Source organism: Enhydra lutris, unplaced genomic scaffold (genome assembly GCF_002288905.1).
Source record: "Enhydra lutris kenyoni isolate GAN:26980312 unplaced genomic scaffold, ASM228890v2 scaffoldscaffold9, whole genome shotgun sequence".
Classification (NCBI taxonomy): domain Eukaryota; kingdom Metazoa; phylum Chordata; class Mammalia; order Carnivora; family Mustelidae; genus Enhydra; species Enhydra lutris.
Window position 1 is genome coordinate 7515058 of NW_019154093.1, and position 25261 is coordinate 7540318.

At 56.0% G+C, this 25261-nt stretch overlaps 1 protein-coding gene across 6 annotated transcripts; it reads left to right on the forward strand.

Annotated features, from left to right (window-relative positions):
* Nucleotides 1-2098: 2098 nt before the first annotated feature.
* Nucleotides 2099-24313, forward strand: LOC111143311 (MAP7 domain containing 1). 6 transcript variants are annotated; one of them, XM_022496967.1, is made up of 18 exons: nucleotides 2099-2378; nucleotides 14194-14544; nucleotides 14746-14814; nucleotides 15425-15588; nucleotides 16337-16451; nucleotides 17880-17990; nucleotides 19130-19252; nucleotides 19349-19515; nucleotides 19602-19744; nucleotides 20260-20588; nucleotides 20869-21046; nucleotides 21136-21274; nucleotides 21410-21514; nucleotides 21793-21846; nucleotides 21996-22041; nucleotides 22144-22234; nucleotides 22331-22524; nucleotides 22711-24313. In XM_022496967.1, exons 1-18 carry the CDS (start codon nucleotides 2333-2335, stop codon nucleotides 22719-22721), a joined length of 2436 nt encoding a protein of 811 aa, XP_022352675.1. In that variant the 5' UTR covers nucleotides 2099-2332; the 3' UTR covers nucleotides 22722-24313. The 6 variants fall into 6 exon arrangements, with proteins under 6 accessions (XP_022352675.1, XP_022352676.1, XP_022352673.1 ...); XM_022496968.1 differs by having other exon boundaries at nucleotides 21999-22041; XM_022496965.1 differs by having other exon boundaries at nucleotides 19130-19515.
* The last annotated feature ends 948 nt before the right edge of the window (nucleotides 24314-25261 follow it).

The following is a 25261-nucleotide window of genomic DNA, read 5'->3' on the forward strand; positions in this document are numbered from 1 at the left end:
CCTTTGCAATGATTCCTCAAAGTCAATCCCAGATCGTTAGACACAATAATTTCCAGTTCTAAAGCACTGCTTACCCCTCCCCTTGCAAAAAAAACCTTCCACAACTCCCCATGATCAATGTTGTATAGATCATGATGCCAATTGGCATTCAAATCGTCCTATGGAGACCATCCCTGACCTATTTTCTCATCTTTAGCTACCGTTTATTGCCCCCTCCACTATTGTTGAAGTCTAGCCAATGCAGGTATCTATCTCACTGTTCCCACCCAGGGTCTTCATCCCTGAAGTCATCTCAAGTTCACCAGGGCCAGGGGAGGGGGGTGGGTGGGGAGAAGAACTATCGCAGAGGGCTCTCCCCTCTGTTGGGTTCTGTTCATGAACACTGAGTCTACTCACTGTCTGGCTCAGGGTAGACCTGTGTATATCTGGAAGATACAGGCCCTGAAGCTTTTGACCTCACAAAGCACAGCTCTGGATGCCATCATCTATGGGGTCCCCTCATCCTGCAGGTAGGATGGCTGACAACAAAGATGGGGGGGTCTGCTCCTTCTCTTAATCTGCTTTTATCCTTAAAGCTCCATCATCATACCACTATCATCATATTCATTTCGTGCTTCTTACTTAGATGCCAGGCTCTGTGCTACGCACTTCATCAGCGTTGCCTTATTTAGCCTTTAATGCCCCCATGACACCTCATGGTGCTATCATTTTCCTGCTTTTCTAAGTGAGCAAACTGGGTTTCAGAAAAGTTAAGATACTAGCTTAAGATCCATTTGCAGCCTTTCCATCATCATCATTTTCTAATGATCTGGGGCCAGAGGTGGTGGCACTATTCCCTCCCAGGATGGGGTGGGGGGACCTTCCAAGAGAGTTCAGGCCCCCCAGCTACTCACTCCTCCTAGGACTGGCTGTTCCCAGGTTGCCTGAGACCCAGACCCTTTTGTTCCCCACCCTCCCCCTTGAAATGGCTGCTTTCTGGAAATGTTCAAAGAAGACACTAGCGGGAAAGAGGGGCAGGAGGCTAGCATCTCACTGCGCCTAATCTCTGGACAATGGAGAACCAGAGAACTGACCTTCTAGAGGTCAGGACAAAGGGCAGGGAGGGGGTGGCAGGGCCCAGCTGTGCCTCCTCTTTCCTCCCCTCTGTCAATCCCTGCAGCACCATCATCGATCCACCTTCCCAGCAAGCTCTCCCCCTCACCCCCACTGCCCAGGCTGGCCAGACTTGGCTTGAGGCCCCACCTCTGCTGGCGCTAACAAGGGAAATGGGGGGGGGGGTTCCACCTCAGAGAGCTGGGAAGCAGGACTACGGGGAGGGGAATCAGAAGGGACCCCCTCCCTCCTTGACAAGCTACAGGGGAGAAAGTCCTTCTGGGGAGATTGGAGGGGTCGCCGATGGGGGTGGGGGAGGTTCAGGGCCAGGACCACCCAGTTTGGAGCTGGGAGGGACCCAGCAGATTAGAGACCTGGGTAAAGCATTGGTGCAGGCCTGTAATTACCCTGGGGGAGCATGGAAGACACCAGCCGTAGGATGCTGGAGGAAGGGCAGCAGCAAGGGGAGAGAAAGCAGAGAGCCCTTTTAGGGCTTTCCTTGGGACACTCCTTCAGGTCTGTCGACATCTCCCCGGGCGGATTTGGTTTGAGGTGGGATTGGGAGAGAATCTGGATTTGAAGCTACCGCCAAGGTTCCAGAGCCGGAGCCCCCAAGTTCCAGGGTGGGACTGGAGGCTCCCAGGCCCGCTCCCTTCTACTCCCCCCAGTCCAAGCGGCGGGTGAGTCACCAGAGCGCTCCCTACATAGTCCGCTGGCGCTGTGGCGCATACCAACGCGCGGCCGCAGGGGGAGGCGGCGGCACGGGCGTCCTCGGGGAACCGCGGCGCCCCCTCGGCCGCGGCCGCAGGAGAGGCGTCCGGAGCTCGAGGGCCCGCGCTCCGGGGCGGAGGCGGGGCGGGGCAAGCGAGGCGGGCGCGCAGCGGCTCGGATCCCGGACGCTAGGGGGAAAGGTCCTCCCCGTGTCGCACTTGGTACGCGCCAGCGGGGAGGCCAGGCCCAGCCCGGGCGGTACAATAGGGTTGGGCCGCGGCCGGGACAGGGCCGGCGCCGGGCAGGGAGCGGGATCGCGGCCGCAGCCGACAGACACTGGGCGGCCGGCGACTCCGAGCCTCGCAGGCCACCAGCCGAGGCAGCCCAGACTTTCTCCGGAGCGCCCCCGCCTCCGAGTCTTGCCCGCCGGGCAGGGCCGGGCGTGATGCGCCGCGGGACCCCTGTCCTGGCCGCTGGCCGCCGCCGCCGCCGCCGCTGAGACCCCAAGACCCCCGGTGACGCCGCAGCCATGGAGAGTGGTCCACATGCAGAGCCAGGTGCCGGCGCACCCCCAGGTATGCCGGGAGCCACGCAGAGGCGAGATCGGGGGAGGTCGCGGGGCCTCGGGAAGGCCGAGGAGAAGGCCAACCCGCTGGGCGGGGACCCCTCCCCCGCCGCGCCCTCTGACCACTTGGAAGTTTAAAAATAAAGGCTGCCGCGGCGGCGGCTCGGGGACACCGACGCATCCTCTGACAGCTGCCCCCTCCCCCACTCCGGGCGCTAGGACACCCTGGGCGGCGGGATCCTCGAGGACCCCGCTCCGGAGTTGTTGGGGTGACTCTTCCGCCCCGGCCCGTTGCTACTTCGGCTTCCCAGCCTGCATCCCCTTTCTGATCCACCCCGGCCCCGATGCTCCTCTTAAATCGAACTGGGGCGTCTGTCCCCCTCTTCATCTCGTGTGGTCAAGGGTGACCCCAGTCTGAGTGTGTGTGTTGGGGGGTCCAGATTCTCAGGCCTGGAGTCCTGCATAGCGAAGCCTAGGCCCTGAGCGCCCCCCACGCCCAGGCCCTGGCCCAGACCTCGCCCCCACCCCATCTCTCCAGCTGCCGCGCAAAGGGCCTGTTGCTGCTGCGGGCCGGCCGGGAGTGGAGGGGAGGGCAGGGGGAGGTCTCTAGCGGCGGCTGCCAAGTAACCCGCCGGATAAAGACGAGGGGGAGGGGGAGGCGGCATTGTTTGGGGCGAGGGCGGGAGCTGGGGAGTGGGCCGCCTCCTCTGCAGCCTGGCCTACTCCGGAGCCCACCCAGCCGGATTTAGGGAGGAAAGGGACAGAAGTAAAGCTGCGTATCCTGCCATCCTCCTTCCTAGCCTCTCTAGGCCCGAGTCTCTCTTGAGAATGAGATGAAGGCTCAAGGCGGCACTCCCGGGACCTGCCACATCATTCCTCAGCCTGAAGCTTGAGATGCCTACCCCCGCCCCCCTACACACACTCCAGGCCCCAGAAGACCATCAAAGCTACCCTCCCCTCCCCTCACCCCACCAACCACCAGTGCCCAGGACTTCTGCAAATCCCATTCGGATCTGGGAGCAGCTGATGAGGGGGTGGGGACAGGTTTCTGGTTGGGCCTGGTGTTGGAGGGAGGGATTTCTCTTTCTCTTTCTTCCTGGAAGGGGAGGGAAGAGCATGATTACTGAGGACCCAAGTTCTGTTCCCACTGACTCAGGGGGAGGTGGCCCCAACCTCACACACCTCCATAGATTTCTAGAGCCTAATCCCTGCCACCTCCCTGACCCCTGGGGCGTGGGCCCAGCATGAAACAGTGTCTGTGGGTGCGGAGAGCCCAAGACAAGGAGGAGCTGCTTGGCTGTGGGTGGGCTCCTCCCCATGCCAGCGTGGGTGCTTCCAGGGGCCCTCGTGGGTGTGGGAGCTGAGGGACTCAGGTGGTAGTGGTGGTGGGGTTAGCTATCAGACTGTTGTGGTTGGGGTGGTTTGTAGACTGTGCTGGAACAGTGGCACTTGGGTCAGTCTTGGCTCTGCTGAACCTGAGAGGGGACACCCAGGGATTCCTCGACTGGGTCCATTTCATCTGCTTATTGGCCCTCTGCATCTGAGGGGTGCAGGCACTGGTGCATACATGGGGGCCTGAATGGGCATGATGACGGGGCCACAGATGGGGGCCTGAGTGAGTGTCTGGTTGAGGGTCTGGGGGACATGCTTGGCTGTACTGAGGGACCTGAGGGGGTCTGCATACAGGGTCCTGGGTTGGGAAGACTTTTCTGTACATGCGGGCCTGGATGGAGTTATGTGAGAACCTAGATCAGGCTGGTGGCAAATCCCCACACAGAAGGTGAAGGTGACAGGGGCCCCCTCCAAACCAAGGGATTCCAGGGAATAAAGGTGGTGCCCACTGCATGTGTCCTGTCGAGTCTGAGGCATAGGGCTGAGACACGGAATGCCCATGGCACGGTCCCTGCCGTCTTTGAGTTCCGTCTACCCCCCCACCCAAGCATTTCCAGGAGGCAGCATGCAGTCCAGGACGGGTGTGGACTGGGGCAAGTGACTTGCCTCCTCCATGCCCCTGGAAGAGGAGGTAGTGTTACCAAACCTTTTGGGGCTAATGTGAGGGTTGGAGATGATGCACCCAAGGAGCCTAGCAGCAGACGCCTGCAGTACAGTGCTATTACCATTATTGTGGTTATGCTCATCAGAACCTGTGCCAACAGGGAGGTACGAAACACAGGAGAGGCGAGGACAGGGATTGGGAGCCAGTTTGCTTAAGAATGTAGACTCTGGAATCAAACATGACCTACTACTGTGTGACCTTAGGTATGTTGCTTAACCTGAGTCTTAAATGTTCCCATCTATAAAATGAGACTAATATAGAAATTATCTTGTGGAGAGATGGGGATAATTAAATTAGAGGAACACATGAAACACTTAGCCTAGGCCTGGGCGCATAGTTAGTGGTCAATAAACTCTATTTGTTTTTTTGTCATTATTGTTTTTTAATTCCTTTAGAGGCTAGAGGAGGAGGTGTGATTCATTAGAATTTCAGGAGGTAAATATGGGACAGAGAGCCAGGGGGAGGGGAGTTCTAGACACATGTGAACCAGGGTGGATCTGGGGAACTGAGGGGCCCCCCAGTGCTTGGGCGAGGGAGCAGGGGCTGGGGCAGTAGCAGAGAGCCCCTGGAGGTGAGTACAGCCAGCCACCCAGAGCACACACCGATGACTGCCAGGTGCTGGCTCTGTGCTGGCTGTGCGGGTGGCAGAGAAGTGACTCAGACAGTGTCACTACCCACTGAGAGCTCCTGGCCCTATGAGGGAAGCAGATGCTCCCAGTGGAGGGAAACCTGACAGGAATACTGGTGATATGGTGGTCAGTGGGCTTGTGGAAGGCTTCACAGAGGAGGAGGCGTTTCGGGTGAACCTAAAAGGGCGAGTAGAAGTTGGCAAGACTGGCACAATGGGCTGTGTCTCTAAGTATGGCAGCCAGCCTAGCTGGTGCCTCCCACTGACAGCTTCGTGCCCCCTTGGGCCTGTGGGCCCAGTAATGAGCCTCTAATGAGCCCCTAATGTGCAGTCATGCATATGCAAATAAGGTGGAAGGGGCACGGGCCACGCTCTCCCCCTTCCCCTCAGGATGGGCATCAGCTGGGGTGGGGGGGGGAGCGAGCTGAAAGCAGGGCCCTAACCAGAGTGATGGCACTAGAGGGTGGCCAGGCCGGGTCTCAGGTCTAACTGAGGCTGGAAGTTAGGCCACAAGCAGCAGGGAGCCATGTCCCTGGATCCTCACTGGGCCTTGGGACAAGTCAGGGAGCCAAAGAGCCAGGCCCAGATAATGCAGCTTTGTTGGCTGTGGTAGCCACTGCCTGGCACCCTGGGGCACAGCCCTCGGAGGTCCGCCACTTCTCAGCTGCAGCTCTGCCCTGAGGGAAGCAGAGAGCATGAGGCAGGGGGTAGGGAGCATGGAGTTGCTACCACCATCAGAGCTCCAGCCCCACTTATAAGAGGAGATATGGCCCCTCACCAGGGATAAGTCCATCTTATCTCCCACTCCTATTTCTTAAGGGCCTTCTTTGTGCCAGGCATAACGCTTAGCATATCATGTGCCTGGTCTCATTTGATTCTCAAAACAGTCCCTGAGTAGGACCCAATATTATCCTCATTTTACAGGTGAGGATCGGAGAGGGAAATCATTGGCCTCAAGTCACACAGCTAGGAGCTGGCAGGGGCAGGATTTGAACCCAGGTTCATCTGATGCTAAAGCCTCTGCAGCAAACCTCTAGGATGACTTACCATGGCTGAGCCAGCAGGCAAAAGAGTCTGACCTGCTTCCCTGGCATGACTGATCTATAGGCATCTTGGTCTTAGGGACCCGTGATCCATTCTCTGGCAGGCAGAGGTAAAGCCAGCAGAGCCGAGTCCCCTGTGCATCTTGTCGGGTTGGAGTCTGAGGAAGTCAGACCAGAAGGAGGCCCTGGACCCAGGCGGCGGTCACAGTCCAGCCAGCAGGCCATTCTCAAGCCTCTGCCCTGAGCTGCTAGGCCCTAGCACAGACAGCGCTGCTGGGGCCGAGGGAGGGCCCGCGGTGGGGCCTGGGCTACGGGATGGGGTCATTTCCTGCCGCCTAAAATAACAGGAAGTGGGTGCTCCTGATTGGAGGCTGGGAACAATGGCCGCCAACCAGGCCAGAGAGCTCCTTCAGATCTGCAGTCTCAGTGGTGATCCCGGCTTTATCTCCCCACCAGAGGCCCATGGCTTCTGTTCCTAAGTGCCTGTGGCCCAGGTTCTAAGGACTGTTGAAGCAGGCTGCCCCCTTGCTCACTCCCTCCCAGTTCTGGCTCCGCTCTACTCAGGCTGGGAGTAATGCTGCCCCCTAAGGGTTCCCTCTGTCCCAGCCCCATGATCAGGCATCTCTCAGAGTTCATCCTTCAGGGACCCGCCCCTACCCCCATCCTCATCCTCCCAGCTCAGAGCTCTCCAGGCGGGGAAACCCTCAAAGAGGCTGCCCTCTTTGAGTAACAGAGTGAAGGTTCAGACTGTCAACGCTGCTTCAGGCCCCAAACCCCAGCTTTGCTACTCACCAGCTGTGTGACTTAAGTATGTGTCTTAAGCTCTCTGAATCTGTTTCCTTATTTGTCAAATGGGGTAATAATGTCTACCTTGTAGGGTTATGGTGAGGATGATAGGGACTGATGTATTTAAAGTGTTGAGCTGTGTCTGACACAGCATTAGGTATTGCTGCTGTTAACTGGACTTCCCCTGGGCCCAGGTAAGGGGGCATCCAGAAGGGACAGGGAGAACATGACCTGGACGAGGCTGTGCAAGTACCCTGGGGACACGATGTCTGTGTGCTGTGTGCATTTCTGAGGCTTCATCTGTGCCTTGGAGGGGGTACCTGGCTCTGGGTGTGGTGTGTGTGTGTGTGTAGACTTCCAAATCCCGCTAAGTCTGATTCCTGTGTATGTAGGAGGCGGTGGGGGCCGGGGGACGAGGGAGAAAAGAACGTGTCTTGTCTCTTGCCATTGTTCAGGCTCTGTCCACGTTGTCTGGGTGTCTTTCTCCCTCTGTGGTGTGTACTCTGTCTCTCTGCGTGTCTTTGACCCTCCGTTGGACTCACCATCTTCATTTGTCTGGCCCAGCGCTGCCATCTGAGGAGCTGTTGTGAGAGCTGGAGGGCTCTGACTACCGGTGCCCCTCTCTGTCCTGTTTCCTCTCTCTGCCTTTTGCCTCTGCTCCCCATGCTCCCTGCCCAGGGGTGCTGTCTGTGCACGCCCCCCTCTGCTGGCTCTCCCCGGGTGCTCCTTTGCTCTGTCCTCTGAGGATGGCCATGCACCCCCACCCCCTGCCCAGGTGTCTCACTTCCTGCCTCCTGGTGGCCAGCCTGGGCAGGAGCCTGCCTTTCCTGCATTCCTGCCCTCTGAGCTCAGTGCCTGCCTGCCCCACCTGCACCCTTCACCATCTTGGGGGAAACCTCCCTGAGGGAACCACCGAATCACTTCCTTCTTTAGGGAACAGGCAGGAGCCTCAAGGAGGGGTAATGTGATGCCTACCAGAAACAGTATGACATAAGGGTTTTGTCATCAGATAGCCTTGGGTTCAAATCCTACCTCTGATGCTGACATGAGCAAATCACTTAATGTGTCTGAGTAAGTTTTCTCACCTGTGAAACAGGGGCCATCCACAGAACTTTCCTTTTAGGGCTGTCATAAGAATGAAATGAGATGAGGAAAAGTGCCTGGCATACAGTAGGCCTTCGATAAACCCTTCCAGCACTCCGAGCCGAACTGCTCGGCTTTGGAGCAGTTTGAGGTTTGACGATGTGCTGGCTAGGTGACTCCCCGCAGTTCCCCCCATCCGTCCACACATTTATCCATCTGTGCCTTCATTAAACAGACCCAGAACTCCTGCTCTGTGCCGGCAGGTCCTAGATAAACCTTGGGCTCTAAAAATGAGCAAGACCCAGTTTCTTCTCTCCATGAGCAGTCATGCTGGCAGAGATAGGGGCAGCAGGCAAACAGAAAAGCCAGACTCAGTTATCAGTGTTGTGAGAGGAGTATTTGGCCCAACAGCACTTGTTGGTATGGGAGGAGGGAGGGGCCAGAGGAAGGGAGGAGATGGGGAGCGAGCACCCTGAGACATGTGACCAGCCTGCTGAGAGACTGCGTCCAGATCTTTCTGTGGACCCCAGGTACAGGCCCTCGTGGGGCTCTTGAGAAGATAAGACTCACTGACCCTATGATCAGCTTCTGCCGCCTCTGCCCGGCGAATGCTTTTTGTGCCAAGAAATAAATACAAACTATCTGTCTCTTATCCAGTTCTTAACAAATACTTCTGGTAGATATCAGCTTCACAAAATACAACTAACCGTGGCTAAAACCTCACAATTTGACACACACCAAAAAGACAAGGCAGTCGCCAAAGGATTACATTGGATGAGTGAAAATAGGAAGAATCAGAAGTTTGTTTAACCATGCCCTGTCAATAACTCACCAAGTACTTAATTCGGTTTACTATGATTTGTTCTGGGTAACACTGTCCCAATGGCATTTCATCAGTGTTGGCATGCCTCTGAGGGAAATTTTTTTTTTTTAAAGATTTTATTTATTTATTTGACAGACAGAGATCACAAGTAGGCAGAGAGAGAGGAGGAAGCAGACTCCCTGCCGGGCAGAGAGTCCAATGCGGGGCTCGATCCCAGAACCCTGGGATCAAAGGCAGAGGCCCAACCCACTGAGCCATCCAGGCGCCCCTCTGAGGGAAATATTTGTATTTTGGGTCAATCGTCCACCAGGTCAAAAGAAGAGTTCCAAATGTCCCTTTTACTTCTCAAGAAATCTTTCTTGTTGAGCTGCTGGAGTCAAACATTTATTATGATTTTTACCTTCCACCTGAGTGCCGTAGTCCAGGAAGCTGCCCACATTCCATTGAGATGGAGGGGTCGATTTGCTTCCCTTCAAGTGTCTGTTCCTTTGCAATAAGTTACCGCATGGATTTGCTCTTTATTAGAGCAAAACTCTTCTTCTCTGTACACGGCTGTAGGCTGGGGTGGCTCTCGAGTACAGCACTTTATTCTCATTCAACAGCATCTCATGACCGTCCCCATGTCCTTGGCACTGCGATAGCTACTGGTGATGTGGTGGTGAGCAAAGCAGACACAGCCCAGCTCTTGGAGGGCTTCCCCTCAGTCTAAGGGGAGGCTGACTATAACAAGAGAAATACACAAGAAAGTAGAAAATTGTAACGGTCACAGTGCTTCAAACAAGAGGCACGTGAAGCCATGACTGTATAGAATGAAGGAATTTATCCTGATCCGAGAGGCCAGGGAAGCCTTCCCCAAATATATGATGTCCAAGGGTAGATCCGAAGCCTAAATGGGGGTTAACTAAGAGAAGCGTAGAGAGAGCATGTGCAAAGGCCCTGTGGTAGGAGCGAGTATGAATGGTTATCAGAATTCAAAGGTCAGTGTGGCCGGAGTGCAGAAAGCAAGTGGAGAGCATGGAGAAGAGATTCAAGAGGTGCAGGAGATGGGGACAGGGACATCAGACTAAGCCAGACTTGTAGTTTGGGTTCAAGAGTTTTGTTTTTATCTTTAAAGCAATGAGAAGCCACTGAGAGGTTTCAAGTGTCAAGAGTACCATCATCAGATTTGCATTTGCAAATACTTAACTCAGACTGCTCCATGGAGAGCCGAGTGAGAATGGGTGTGGGGAGAGCAGTGGGGAGACTTTGTAGTCAGCCAGGTAGGAGAGATGCTGATGGCATCAGCCAAGGTGGAGTTCACTGACTTATTCATTCAGCAGATAGTTGTGGAGTACCTATGTGCCCGCCTTAGAGACAGAACAGCTGACAAAACACACATATGTGTCCTGGTGGAGAGTATCTTCTAGAGGCAGGAGACAATGTTAAAATAGTGTCAATACTTACAGAGGAAAAGAGAATTGGAAAGAAAACACACAGTTGGAAAGTGGGAGGGAGACTTCCATTGCAGTTTGTAATTTTAAATAGGGTTAAGGAGGGTGTAAATGACATTGGAGTAATACCCCGAAGGAGGTGATTAGTGCCCCAGTCTGGAGACAGAGAGTTCTCTGGCAGAGGGAACGGAAAGTACACAGGCCTGTGGTAGGAGCATGCCTGGAACAGTGGCTGGAAGAGATGGGGGGCGGGGTGGAGGGGAGGAGGAGATCAGGCCCAAGAGGTAATGGGCTGAAGACGGGGCATCCTGAAGGTGATCAGAGACCATTGTAAGGCCTTTGGTTTTTCCTCCCCAAGAGATGGGGCTTCTTCAGGGGAGTGATTTGATCTAACTTATTTTTAAGCAGAATCACTCCACTGCTGTGTTTAGAAAAGACGAAAGGGGAATAGAAAATGGCAGCAGGGAGTCTTTTTTTTTCTTTAATTTCATTTTTTAAGTAACCTCTCCACCCAGCATGGGGCTTGAACTTACAACCCCGAAATCAAGAGCACACTCCACCTCCACCAACTAAGCCAGCCAGGGCACCCCAGCAGGGAGTCTTCATAAAGGACAAGAGTGGTTGAACCAAGGTGACAGAAGTGGAGATGGCGAGAAGTGATTGGATTCAGAATATACTTTGCACATAGAGCCAAAAAGATTTACTGAGAGATTAGATGTGGGGTATGAGATAAGAAAAGATTCCAGGGGCGCCTGGGTGGCTCAGTGGGTTAAGCCGCTGCCTTCAGCTCAGGTCATGATCCCAGGTCCTGGGTTCAAGCCCCACATCGCGCTTTCTGCTCAGCAGGGAGCCTGCTTCCTCCTCTCTCTCTGCCTGCCTCTCTGCCTACTTGTGATTTCTCTCTGTCAAATAAATAAATAAAATCTTTAAAAAAAATAAAAAAAATATATTTTTAAAAAAAAAAAAAAAAAAAGAAAAGATTCCAAAATGACTCTAAGATTTTTTGGCCTGAGACACTGGGAGGATGGGGTTGCCACGGACTGAGATGGGGAAAAACTGGGGGAGAAGCAGGGTTCTGGGAGGAAGATCAGGAGCTCAGTTTGGCGTGTTTTAAATCTGGGGTGTTTGAAGACACGCAGGGGTGTCGAACAGGGAGTTGCATGAGCGAAACTGGAACGCAAGGGAGAGGTCTGGGCTGGAGATACAAGCCTGGTTGTCATCAGCAGAGCAATGGTATTTAAAGCCATGAGTCTGGATGAGATCACCAAGGGAGTTCATGCAGACGGAAAAGGGATGAGGTCCTCCACTGAGCCTGAGGCACCTGACACTGAGAGGTTAAGCAATTCCAGAAGAATCAGCAAAGAAGACTGAGAAGTCACAGCCAGCAAGGTAGAAGGCACGCCAGGAAAGTGTGTTGTCGTCACAGCCCAGTGCAGAAGTGTTCAAGGAGCATGGAGGGGATCAACCATGTCAAACGCAGCCCCTAGGTTAGCAAGATGAGGACCTAGAAACGGGTACTGATTTAGTAATGTTCACTGGTGCCCTTGAGAAGAGTGGTGTCAGGGAGCTGTGCGGCTGAAGGCTTGACCCAAATGGGCTTTTGTAGCAGAGGTCGGGAGAAGCGGACAGATTCCTCTGGGCAGGTGCTGCTTGCTGAGCCCCTGCCAGGTGCCACAGATGCTAACCGACTCGCCACTGATGCCAGCAACTCAGGGAGGAAACTGAAGCTCACACAGGCTCAGGGCTTGCCCAAGGTCCCACAGCAGAGCTGGGGTTTCCCACCCAGGCTTGTTGGACTGGGGAGCCCAGGACCTTTCTTTCTACTCCACTGCATCTGACATGAGAATACAGATCCCTCCAGGCCTCTCCCTCCCCCTCCTCCCAAGCCACACACAGCTAGCCAGCTAGCCGGGACCTACCGGGAGATTCCCTGTCTTGCCTGGTGGGTGGGATTTACCTAGGTGTAGACAAACATCCGCCTACCAGTTTTCCTTGCAACACCCGCAGCACGGATAGGTGCTAGGAGAATGACAGTAAACAGGCCTCACCCTCAGCCTTCAAGCTTAGTACGCACACACCTAAGCTTTTTGGCCCCAGACTAGTCCCGGGGTTCAATCCTGCCTCTGCCACCTGCTAGTTCTATGACCCTGGGCAGATCACTTTGTGGGGTAAGCTTTGAGCATCTCTTCTGTATAATGGGGATAAGAATCTCTACCTCTCAGAGCTCATAGGAGGATGCAGGATAGGGCTACAAAGGCCTAGCTCAACTCCTGGCATATAGTAAATGCTCACTAAACGATTGCCGCTAGTCAGATTGCCCACTGGAGTCGGAATGGAGTTTGCAGGCATCTGGGAGGCAGGCTAATAGGGGCCAGGCAGCCTTCTGCAGCTGGTGTGGGGAAAGTGGGGTGGGCTGTCATGGAGCCTTGGGGCTGGCCGTCTTGGATGGGCCCTTAGGGAGACAGGGCCTCAGCTGGGGCTCTTGCCTGGAGCCCAGGAAGCCGCAAGGGAAGGAATGAGGGAAAAACTGTGAGCCTCAGATTTCATTGCATGACACATATTGCTTCATACTGCTTTGAACAGAGGCAGGAGGCTGTAACTAGTAAGAGCATGGGCTGGGTGACAGATGCTGGGTTCAAGTCCAGGCTCCTTCACTTACCAGCTGAGTGACCCCAAATTTTACAAATTTTACTTTTCTCACCTGTAAAAAAGGTATTTATAGTGCCTCCTTCGTAAGTGACTGTCAGTGAGGACTAAAACAAATATGTGTAAAATGTTTTGAATATAGGAAGCTGAGAAATGAAGAAATCTATGACTGTTAAAGGTTATTACTTTCACTAAAATTGCAGTCTGGTGGGATAGGTACTACCCCTATCCTGCAGCAGGAACTGTGGCACAGGGAGGGTCAAGGTCACATAGTTAATGCAGAAGCCAGAATTCAGGGGCGCCTGGGTGGCTCAGTGGGTTAAGCCACTGCCTTCGGCTCAGGTCATGATCCCAGGTCCTGGGTTCGAGCCCCACATTGGGCTTTCTGCTCAGCAGGGAGCCTGCTTCCTCCTCTCTCTCTGCCTGCCTCTCTGCTTACTTGTGATTTCTCTCTGTCAAATAAATAAATAAAATCTTAAAAAAAAAAAATAAAAAAAAAATAAAAAAAAAAAAAGAAGCCAGAATTCACTTGCAAATAGTTTGCTTTCAGAGGCCACATTCAGCCACAGGACACCTGTCTCCCTGAAAAAGGTACCCAGAGTCCCAAACGTGACTGCTTGGGAGTGTCCTCTCCCTACATACCTGCTGTCACCCACAGGGATCAGGATCTGCCCCCTCCCAAGAGGGCCAGATTTCCCAGAGGAGAGGACTCTGGTGGAGGCATCCAGTAAAAGTGAAAAATGCTTCCATCGATTCAGCTTCTCTCGGACCCCAGGCCTGCCCCAAGCGGGAGTGAGCAACACAGCATCCCACTTGTGCCCAGCGCTGGCCCCCTCTGTGCCCCAGTCATTACCACTCCGGCCACTAATCAGGGCTACCAACTTTTCCTCGGTTTTTCCAATACACCCTGGTCCCTTCTGCCCCTCTGCGGATGCTCTTCTTTTAGCCAGCACCCTCTCCTCCTTGCTTTGTCAACTCCAGCTCATACTCTGGCTCTCAGCTTGGTTGTTCCTTCTTCAGGAAGCCCCCCAAATGTCGGTTAACCGTCTCTGCTGTGTTACCCTCAGACATAGTCCTTATCCTGTGCCATAACTGCCTTGCTATTTGTCTACCTGCTAGAAGGTGGGCTCCACGGAGGCAGCGGCCATGGCTGTTTTCCTACCATGGTATGATTAGTATCTGGAACAGGGCCTGGCACACAGAAGGAACTCGATAAGCGTGTTGTGTGAATGAATGAATGAATGTGAGTTGGACAAGGGACAGAGCCCCGTGCGGAGCCGACGGCATGGGTGTGCTAACTGACACTCTCCTCTCTTGTGTTGTCTTCCAGCAGTGACAGCCAGGACCCCCCCAGAGCCAAGACCTTCTCCAGAAGGTGACCCCTCCCCGCCGCCGCCACCACCACCGATGTCAGCCCTGGTCCCCGATACGCCCCCAGATACCCCTCCTGCCATGAAGAATGCTGCTAGTTCTAAGCAGCTCCCACTGGAACCAGAGAGCCCCCCAGGGCCGGCTGGGCCTCGATCAGCCCCCCAGCCGGAAGAGTCCCCTTTCTCAGACGTGAAGATCAGAGGACCCACCCCACCAGCCACAGGCCCACGGGATGCCAGGCCTTCTCGAAGGAGCAGCCAGCCATCCCCGACAACGGTGCCAGCCTCTGACAGCCCTCCTACCAAGCAAGGTAGATATGATGTCCCTTGTCCTGGGCCAGACTCCTTGGCTCAGGCTCCCAGCCCTGGATGATGCCACTGGAGGGAACCTCCTGGGCCCAGGAGGAGATGGGAAAAGGGATGGGGATGAGGCCTGGGGGAGGGCCCCGAGGCTGACTCCCCTTTTTGGGAGGAGCCTCTGACCTAAGTCTGTTCCCATTCCCTTGACTAAGATGTAAAGAAAGCAGGAGAGAGACACAAGCTGGCAAAGGAGCGGCGAGAAGAACGGGCCAAGTACCTGGGTGAGTGTAGGAGAAATGTCCTCATTCCCCCCACCCTCACCATCAGTCTCTGATAGGCAGCATTAACACTTCTGAACGCTTAATTACGCGCACTGTGCTGAGAGCAGTATGTACATTATCCCTTTTAATTCTCTCCACCCATTCTGTGGATGGGGGAAGCAGAGGCTCAGAGCGATGAAATCATTTTCCTAAGCCACACACAGCCCGTAGAATCCCTGCCATTCAGACCCACAGCCTCATCTCACCCTCTGTCCCATGCTCTTAGTCACACAATACGTGAAAGTCTGTCCAGCAGGCTCCAAAGTCAGACAGGGCTCTGGCCCTAAAGAACTCATGTCTCCTTTAGCACCGAGAAACCACGAGCCCAATGTGGGAGAGAGAGAGACCTTCCATCAGGGAAATCCTCCTTCTGAGGCCTGAGACCGTGTTCTGGAAGCCCTTCAGCATGAGGCGTGGTCTGGGAGCAGAGGCACATCCCTCCTGCCCCCTCCTCCCCTGGCCACTGCCCTTAAACAGGCAGAAGAAAGACCCGCCTGGGGCCAGGGCAATAGGGAAGGCCACTTCCTTGGCTGAGACCCATCATACCTGCCCTGGGGCTCCTTTCCCACAGCGGCCAAGAAAGCAGTGTGGCTGGAGAAGGAGGAGAAGGCCAAGGCCTTGCGGGAGAAGCAGCTCCAGGAGCGCCGGCGGCGGCTGGAGGAGCAGAGGCTTAAAGCCGAGCAACGCCGGGCGGCCCTAGAGGAGCGGCAGCGGCAGAAGCTGGAGAAGAACAAGGTGTGTTCGAGCTCATCGCCGGCGAGGGCTGCGCGGGTCTGTGGACACGTGCACGCACGCACACATGTGGATGCTGGCTCAGTGTGGACACATCTGTGTTGGCGCCTCCGTGCCATCTGTGCCCGCATGGCAGTATTTGTATCCATATCTGCGATTGTGTCCCTGAGTGTGCACGGGCTGGGGATCCTGCGGCAGCAGACATGATTGGTTCTGCGCATGCCTGGTGCGGGGTGGGGGCACTGTGTGCTGTCAGTGCAAGTGTTTCTGTGTCTGTCCCAGGGGTGCGTGTTTGTATATATGTGGAGGTGTGTCTCTGTGTGTGCTGAGCTCCAGGACGTGAGGAGGAAAGGAAGGAAAAAGTGGCCTGGCCCTTGCAGGGGTGGGGGGTAGAGGCTTAGGCTAAAAGGAAAACGTAGCCCCAAGGTCAGGAGCCTCAGGGCCAGGGGGACATGGCCCCACCTGGGAGCCCCAGGCAGGGAAAGTCCCACCCTGTCCTCAGAGAAACAGCTCATACATCCAGGAAATGACTCAAGAACAGTGAAAAGCTCCCCAAGAACAAGTTGGAAGGGATTTGTTACAAATGGGCTTCAATCATAGCAGGGATTCAGTAACCTTGGTTACCTACAATGAGTCAGGGACAACTTCTTGGGTGGGGAAGGCATTGTCACAGCAGAGAGCAGGGCCTTTCTGCCAGGTATGCTGAATGATGCTGAGCCCAGACCTCTCCCCTCTCCCCTCACCCCACCAGGAGCGCTATGAAGCAGCCATCCAGCGGTCAGTGAAGAAGACGTGGGCCGAAATCCGGCAGCAGCGCTGGTCCTGGGCAGGAGCCCTGCACCACAGCTCCCCAGGACGGAAGACCAGTGAGTGGGCTGGAGGGCTTTGGGAGGGGGGCGAGGCGGGGGGCCTGACGAGTGGGGCCAGGGAGCAGCTTCGTTGCCAGCAGCAGGCCCCTCTCTGCAGCAGCAGGTATGCCTTGCTTTGTGTAACTGTCTTCTGGAATGGTCTTCTAAGCCAAACTGTCCCTTCCCAAGGACTTCTGGTATCAAGTCAGAGGTGAATTCTCTTCATTTGGTTTGCTTTTCAAACCTCTATCGTTTTAGATGAGCCTTCTCTGTTTCTGTTTTTACCATTAGTTGATGATACAGAAAAGAACCCTTTAATGCCCGGCAGACACTGGGTATTTAAGAGAGCTATCGCCCCCTTGTGAACCTGTCTTGGGAGGTAGATATGCGTCTCTGAGTTTTCTTCATGTAGGGCCGTCAGGATTTGGGTCTGATTCTTGGCTGGCATGTATGTACCTTCGTGTTTGGATGTCTTTATGTAATGGCCAATTTAGTATTTCCAGCTGTGTTCCTTTTGGTGTATGTGCTCATGGATCTGTGGGTTGTGTGTCTTATATGTGTTCGTTTGCCTTGGTGTGTCTATGGGGCTTTGTGTACCTCAGTGAGGGCTCCCAAGTCGGACAGAATTGGGTTAGGACCCCAGCTCTGGCACTTGCAATGTAACCTCTAACATTCGATGTCAGTCTCTTCATCTGTAAAATGGGGATAACCATACTACTTGCCTCCGAGGTTGTAGGTAGATGTTTGGGAGGATCAAGTGAGGTAACATGTGTGTGGTGCCCAGCACAGTGCCTGGTACGTGGTAAGCATCCAAAAAACGTCAGCTGTTACAAATATCATGATTAAGTTGCTGCGATGTGTTTGTGCCTGTGTGCATCTGGGTCTGGCACGTTGTCTGTCAGTGTTTGTGTTTCTGTGTCTGTGCATGTCTGCACACACACATGCATGTGGAAGTGTGCCTTTTACTCTCTATGCCCGTGTCTGCATGTCTTTGTCTTTGTGTGCCCCTAGGGATGTGTGGATTTGTGTGACCATGACTGTGGGTTCTTCTGTTTAGGAATGTCTCTGCATTTGTCCTAGTACGTGGGTGTTGTAGCCATAGCGCCTTGGCAGGGCCATGCCAGCAAGTGCCAATGCTGGGTGGCTGTGGGGGAGGGGTTGCAGCGCCCAGCCCCAGGGAATGGCTTCCTGGCCAGGAAGGCTGTAGTTTCTCTAGTTCTGCTCCATCCCCTTCCTCTGTTCCTTCTCCATCAGCTCCCCCAATCCAGGTTGTCTCTGGTCCCCTATCCTCCCCTCCTCCCAGAGCCAAGTCTGCCTCCTCCTCCCCTTCCTAGCCTGCCCACTCCCCCCACCACCCTGCCCGCGGAGCATCTTGCATGGAAGGCCTCAGTGCCCCCCCTGGCTCCTGTCTGGCCCGGCCCTAATGCCGTGTCTTTTCCCCTCCAGGTGGGAGCAGGTGCTCCGTGTCGGCAGTAAACCTGCCTAAACACGTGGACTCTATAATCAACAAGCGGCTCTCAAAGTCCTCTGCCACGCTCTGGAACTCCCCCAGTAGAAGTAAGAGAAGGCCCAGCCCCCCTACCTCCAGAGCCCCTTGTAGCCCCACCAAGCCTCCTCCAGAGCTCAGCAAGAACCCCAGGTCCCAGGACCCCTCACATACGCCAGGTCTCCATCCCCACTCTACCCCACTCAATGTGCTGCACCCCCTCAGGGGAGCTGGTGGTGGTGTATGGGTCTGGACCCTGAGGACAGAGGTGTGCCCTGCAGGGGAGAAGAACAAAGACAAAGGGCAGTGTCCCAGCAGACAGAAAGCCTGGCTGGGGCCTCAACAGCAGGTGGAGGTGGGGGCAGGGGTGGGGTTGGGGATAGGGGTGGAGAGTGGGAATAGGCAGGCAGCCTCATCGCCAACCACAGCCAGCTGGCCTTGGCTAGCCTTAGGCAGGTGGCCTTGCCCCCCTGAGTACCAGACTAGCCTGGGTGCCGTGTGTGCAGAGGGGGCCCCTTATTCCGGCTCTACCCTGAGGGGCCCAAGCAACCCCACACCTCTCTGCCTTCAGACCCCTAGCCGTGTGGCCTTAGCTGGCTCCAGAGTTGTGGCCAACCAACGTGGCAGGGCCTCTGTGTTCCCACCATGCCCTGGTGCTCACATGTGAAGGGGCCATGGTAGGAGTTATTTATAAGTTTCTCCAGCTTTTATTTGGTTGTTCTGTTGCCTAGCAACCAAATCAGCTGCTGTACCAACTCCACCTGACTGAGGCTTAAAAATAACCCAGCAGCTGAGGGGACAAGCAGGGTGGCCCAGGCCAGCCAGGCCCCCTAGCAGCCTCCGTCTGGCATGGGACACCCCTCAGTTAGGCGCACAGGGACCCTCACTGTCCCCAGTCCATGGGGTCATGCCTCCCCAGGCCAGCCCTCTGGTAGCAGGAGCAGCAGGGCTCCGCAGTCCTTCACTTAGGGAAAGTGGTAGAGGGGGCCCTCCAGCGGTGCAGGACTTTGCCCTGGGAAGCTTCTCCTTGCCTGGGTCTGCAGTGGAGGTCAGGCCCCAGGGCAGACAAATGTGGCCCCACCTGACTGGGGTAAGGGTCCAGGTGAAGCCTCCCTGGGCTCCGCGTGGATGGTACCCAGCAGTCCCCCTGTGCTTCTGCCTGCCTGCTGCGGCCCCCAGCGGTAACGCGCTCCCGGCATTCTCCTCCTAGATCGCAGCCTGCAGCTGAGCCCATGGGAGAGCAGTATCGTGGACCGCCTGATGACACCCACCCTCTCCTTCCTGGCACGGAGTCGCAGTGCGGTCACGCTGCCCCGCAATGGCCGGGACCAGGGTAGGGGCAGCGGCCCTGGGAGAGCCCCCACGAGGGGCGGGACAGGGGCCAGCCCCGCTCGAGGGCCGCACCCCGACCGCACTCATCCCTCCGCAGCCGTGCCCGTGTGCCCGCGCTCGGCCTCTGCCAGCCCCCTGACGCCGCCGAGCAGCGCCCCCAGAAGCGCGCACCGCTGCGCCCCAGCTGGGGAGCGCGGGGAGCGCCGCAAGCCCAGCGCTGGGGGCAGCCCCGCCCAGGTCCGCCGCAGGCCAGAGGCCTCGCCGGTGAGTGGGCGCGCAGATGGGGCAAGGAGCCGGGGCGCAGGAGGGCGGCGCCTGCAACTCCTGTTTCTCCTCTCCCTCCCCACCAGGTGCAGAAAAAGGAGAAGAAGGACAAGGAGCGGGAAAATGAGAAGGAGAAGAGTGCCCTGGCCCGGGAGCGCAGCCTCAAGAAGCGCCAGTCACTGCCTGCCTCTCCGCGCCCGCGCCTGGCTGCAGGCCACGCCGAACTCAGGTGGGTGTGATCGGGGTCAGCAGGCCATTAGCTCGCTCGTTCATCCATCCGCTCACAAATAGTTGCTGGGCACCCATCCCTAGCATGAAAATGAAAGCTCCTGGAGGGCAGATTTTTGTTTGTTTTGCTTTGATGGCTGAGGTACTCTAGCACCTAGAACAGTGCCTGGGGTCTGGTAAGTACTCAGCAGGCACCTGCTGAATGAATGAACTGGACCTGCCAGGTACTGTTCTGGGCCCTGAGAACACCCCAGGGAGCCAAGCCAGGCCGAGGTTCTTGCTCTTATTTGCTCTACTGCTGAGCTGGACATTAATCAAAGACTCTCACGTGAATATGTGATTACAAACTGGGCTATATGCTCTGAAAGGAAATCATCTGGTTGTGTGAGAGCCTGTAAGGGGGGAGTGCTGAGTTACCCCGGCCTGAGTGGGGAGGATGCTTCCCTGAGGGAATGACATGATCAAACGGTTTGTATGGACGCTGCACTCAAAGCCTAACTTTTCCTTTTCTCTCAGTCCCAAAGCCAAGGCCCGGCCATCCTCTCCCTCCACAACCTGGCCCAGGCCTGCCTCTCCCTGCCCCAGCCCAGGGCCAGGCCACGCTCTACCCCCAAAGCCACCATCCCCTCGGGGCACCACTGCATCACCCAAGGGGCGGGTTCGGAGGAAGGATGAGGCAAAGGAGAACCTCAGTGCGACAGGACCTGTGGACAAGAACCAGAGCAAGAGCAAGACCCGTGAGGAGAAGGAGCCAGCAGCCCCAGCCTCACCAGCACCCTCACCTGTGCCCTCCCCCACCCCAGCTCAGCCCCAGAAGGAGCAGCCCACAGCTGAGATGCCTGCAGGTGGGCAGGGCAAGAGAAATGACTTTACCTGTGTGGGAGAGGTGGTCAGAGATATGAGCCTAGGGATGCCTGGGGACTGGGTGTTGGGAGACAGGAAGAAGAGGCTCCTACCCTCAGTAGGTCCAGGTCAGAAGCCCTACGGGAGATGAGGACCACACAGCAGTCCGAGTCTCTGGCAGAAGTTGGGGGAGGGGGGGTCGCCCTGAGGTCCGGGAAGCTCGTGGTGCATGCAGCGGTGATGGATGTGTGTGCTGACTCCTGGTCCTGGATCCCACCCCAGATGCTGCTGTCCTGACCCCACCCCCAGCTCCTGCTCCACCAACGACCCCTAGCAAACCCATGGCAGGCACCACAGACCGTGAAGAGGCCACCCGGCTCCTGGCTGAGAAGCGGCGCCAAGCACGGGAGCAGAGGGAGCGCGAGGAACAGGAGCGGAGGCTGCAAGCAGAAAGGGACAAGTGAGAGTGCGCCCTTGGCGACTGAGGAGTGCTTTATGGAGGCTGTGGGAGAAGCGCAGGTTGGAGCCCGAGTTTCCTCTGTCCCCCAGGCGCATGCGAGAGGAGCAGCTGGCGCGGGAGGCCGAGGCTCGGGCTGAGAGGGAGGCGGAAGCTCGGAGGCGGGAGGAGCAGGAGGCCCGAGAGAAGGCGCAGGCGGAGCAGGAGGAGCAGGAGCGGCTGCAGAAGCAGGTGCACCCCCTTCCCCTCCCCCACCGGGCGGGCAGTGCCGGGCTGGGTGCAGGCGCCTCCTGGTGGCGAGCTGGGGACTGACCCGGAGGGAAGCGGGGAATCCAGCTGCTTAGAGCTCACGGGGGTCTTTGGCAGAAAGAAGAGGCCGAAGCTCGGTCCCGGGAAGAAGCGGAAAGGCAGCGTCTGGAGCGGGAAAAGCACTTCCAGCGGGAGGAGCAAGAGCGGCAAGAGCGCAAAAAGGTGTGCAGAGCAGGGCGGGGCTTTTGTGGGCGGGGCCGTGCGGGCGGGCACCGCTGGGTGTCCGCTGCATTATGGGGCCGGTGGAGGCTGCGGGAGCAGGCCCTGCCCTGGGCTTGTAAAGGTCGGGTCAAGAAAGAGTTGGGGTGAGTTCTGGTTCCTGGCCTGGAGAGGACTGGTAGGAGCTGGAAGGGCTGTGACATTCAGTACGGGGGCTGGCTGGTGGGAAGTTTAGAAGTAGGGCAGGACTTGGGTGTAACTGCTGTGGGGTCTCCAAACAGCGCCTGGAGGAGATCATGAAGAGGACTCGGAAGTCAGAAGCTGCTGAAACCAAGGTCAGGATTCCCCAAAGGCCCTGTTGGCAGTGGGGGTGCCGGGAGGATGGGAGAGGGCGCTCAGGGTCTGGTTTGGGAGAGAGGAAGTCAGCACTAGAACCCGGTGGGGCCAGCTATCCCTTGAGTCTGACTGTTCTTCCAATTCAAAGCAGAAGCCGGACAGGAAGGAGGCACAAGCCAACAATTTCAGCCCAGGTAAAGGCCCTGTTCCCCCCATCTCTGTCCCCTTAGCCACCCCTCCTCAAACCTCCTCCTCTCCCCAGCCCCTGACTGATGGGCCTTACTCTCCTGTGACAGAGCCTGTGAAAGCCGGGGAGGCCAGGCCCTTGGGGCTGCAGAAGGAGGCAGTGCAGAAAGAGGAGCTGGCCCCCCAGGAGCCTCAGTGGAGGTACCAGCTACCAGTCCCAGGGGCCCTGAGCGGGGCGCTGGGGGTGCCTGGGTGGTCCTGGGGTGGGAGTGCTGAGTGTTGGCCCTGCACCCACAGCCTGCCAAACAAGGAGTCGCCCGGGTCCCTGGTGAATGGCCTACAGCCTCTCCCTGCACACCAGGAGAATGGCTTCTCCCCTAAGGGGCCCTCTGGGGACAAGAGTCTGGGCCGAACGCCAGAGGCACTCCTGCCCTTCGCAGAGGCAGAAGCCTTCCTCAAGAAAGCTGTGGTACAGCCCCCACAGGTCACAGGTAGGGATCCCTGATTCCTGGACCCGCAGCCTTCCCTCCCAGCAGCCTTCCCCAGACTCCCCAGCCCTGCCCTTTCTTCCAGCTCTGCCACAGGCCCCTGGCACACTCCACCCTGAAGACCCCCAGATATCTGGGCTTGGAGGCGTGGTTTGCCTTGACTGTTTCCCTTCCTGCTTTTTTTCCCAGAAGTCCTTTAGGAGGTTGCCTTGGATCCAGGCACAGCTATGAGGGCTCCTCCACACATCCTCCAGGAGGTCTGGAAGAGAGAGAGACAGAACAAAGCCGGAAGTGGCCTGGGCCCCTGGGGGTGGGTCTCCTGTTATTTTTAATCTGCACCTTATAGACTGATGTCTCTTTGGCCGGAGCCAGATCCTGCCCCTCAGTGCATTCATGTGCTCACACGCACGGCCGCCCCCCTCCCATATACACACATACACTCACAGCCTCTCTGGCCTCCCCCCTCGGGGAAGGGCTGCCTGTAGTATTTGCCTTGGTTCGGTGGGGTACAGTGGATGTGAATACTGTAAATACTTGTGCTCAGACTCCTCTGCGTGGAGGGGCGGGTGCAGGAGGCAGACCCTCCCAGGACTCTCCGGGGTGGTCTTCCTCTCTATTTAACTGTAGCTGAGGGGGAACACAGGTGAGGGGATGGGCGGCACCTTGGGCCACAGGATACTGTTTGCTTTAGGGGTACCCATGCCCCCTGCCCTCGCCTGGAATCAGTGTTATTGCATCTGATCAAACTTCTCCAGAAATAAAGTGAGAATAATTCTGCCAGTCCTGTCTATCCTTGGGGCTGGCGGAGGGTGGGAGCAGGTGGGCTCCTGCAGTCTAAGAACTGAAGGAGCCAGGACCTCGTGCTACCTACCCTTACCCAGGACTAGTCCTAGACCTCCCGCCTGTGGTCCCCATCTTGTCATGAATGCATTCATTGAACAAATGTGGTAGCAGGCAGGGGGCTGCGTGCTAGGGATGCAGTAGTAGGAAAAGATGTAGCCTCCATTCTCACAGGGTCTACAGTCTAGCAGGTGAGTGTCCTAGACACTCAGTTGCTTACTCAACATCCATTCCCATTTACCCAAACAAATGATTTTGTTCAGGTGGCCATCTTCCTCCTGGATCCCCTCCTACCCCCCACCTCTGTGCTTCAGCGGAGGTAGAGCCCAGGCCCAGGGGTGAATCATGATTGTAATGAGGCAAAAATGATGGTCCCCAACCCCTCATGAGTGACTGGTTTAGGTCCAGGCGTGTGACCCAACTGGGGCCGGCAGATATAAAGAAAAGTCTCCTGGGCTTCTAGGAGAGGCATCCTCATTTTTGAAAAACAAAAACCAAAACAAAACAAGAAAACGAGGCCCTCCCAGTGTCCCCCACCTCCTTGTGTTCGTGCCCTGGGTAGTCCCTTTCCATATTGTACCAGGGTGGGGCTGAGTGACCACCAGAATACAGAAGAAGTGATGGTGTGTCACACAAGAGGTTAGGTCACAAAAGACACTGCAGCTTCTGTTTCTGTCACTCTCTCACTCTTGGACCTTATGTGGGGGAGGCAGCGGCTACATAGCAAATAGCCTGTGGGACCTGCATGCTGAGGGACTGAAGCCCCCCGCAACCCCATGAATATGCTTGGGAACAACTTCTGCAGCCTGGTATGGCCTTCAGATGACTTCAGCCCTAGCCAACCTGCTTGACAATAACCTCACGAGAGCTCCTCTGCCGGAACCAACTAGCTAAGCCACTCCTGGGTTACCAGCCCTCCGAAACTGTGAGATAATAAATATTGTTGTAGACAGCTAAGTTTCGTGACGATTCGTTAAGACAGCAATAGTTAACTAAGACCCAGAACAAGGGGGAAAACTCTGCGTGTGTGATAGGACGTCGACTGTGATGGCTGGAGCTGCTGCATCCATCCTGCTGACCCAACCTGAGGATAAGGCCAATGTCAAGGGTGGCAGAGCAGGGAGATGGGGAGAACCTAGGTCCTTGAGAAGACCACTGAGTTAAACAAGCCTGAATCCAATCCTGCCACCAGACAACTTACTGTTTAAGCCAGTGGAGCTGGATTTTCTGTTTGATGTAACCAAAAGCTTCTAAATCATGCAGGGACACAGACAATAAACAGATATGTACATGCATGTCTGTTTCAAAGAAGGAAATGAACTGGATGAAAGGATAAGCGATACCAGGGAAACCTCCTCAGAGAAGGCATGTTCTAAAGAGGCAGCATGTAAATTAGACCCGAGGGCTGAGGAGGAGCCAGCCATGTGAGAAGGAATAGGGAGACAAGGTGCAGGTGGAGGGGTTGGTATGTGGAAAGCCCTTGTGGAATAGAGGAAGGAGCAGGGTTGCTGGGGAGGGCTGGGTGGCGTGGGAGAGATGAGTGGGGCCAAGTTTCAGGTGTTGTGACCAGGAGCCCCAAGGAGGAATTAATAGCTTCTTGGCCCTCTCCTTGGTGACATCTCCTTTTCCTACCACCCTCAGCCCTCCGCTCAGGCCCCAGCTCCTGTTCCCACCGAGGCAGAGACACCCAACATTTCCCTGGTAGCAGCACCCTCTGAATATTCTTGCAAGCGAATCCTTTACTCATTCCTTTATTCATTCAGTATAGTGTGGAGCACCAGCAAAGCACCAGAGGGATACGATGGTAAGCAAACAAGCAGACATGGCAGCTGCTGGTGGGGAAGGTGGGTCTTAACTAAATCACCACGCAAACAAATACAAATTCAGGAAATGCAGTAAC

Excerpts from the sequence above, each read along its gene's own strand:
- LOC111143311 (XM_022496965.1), top strand. The coding sequence starts at position 2,333 with ATGGAGAGTGGTCCACATGCAGAGCCAGGTGCCGGCGCACCCCCAG. Across the intron at positions 14,545-14,745 it reads CAGCCCTCCTACCAAGCAAG|ATGTAAAGAAAGCAGGAGAG; the intron begins GTAGATATGATG and ends CCCTTGACTAAG. Across the intron at positions 19,516-19,601 it reads GCAGGCCAGAGGCCTCGCCG|GTGCAGAAAAAGGAGAAGAA; the intron begins GTGAGTGGGCGC and ends CCTCCCCACCAG.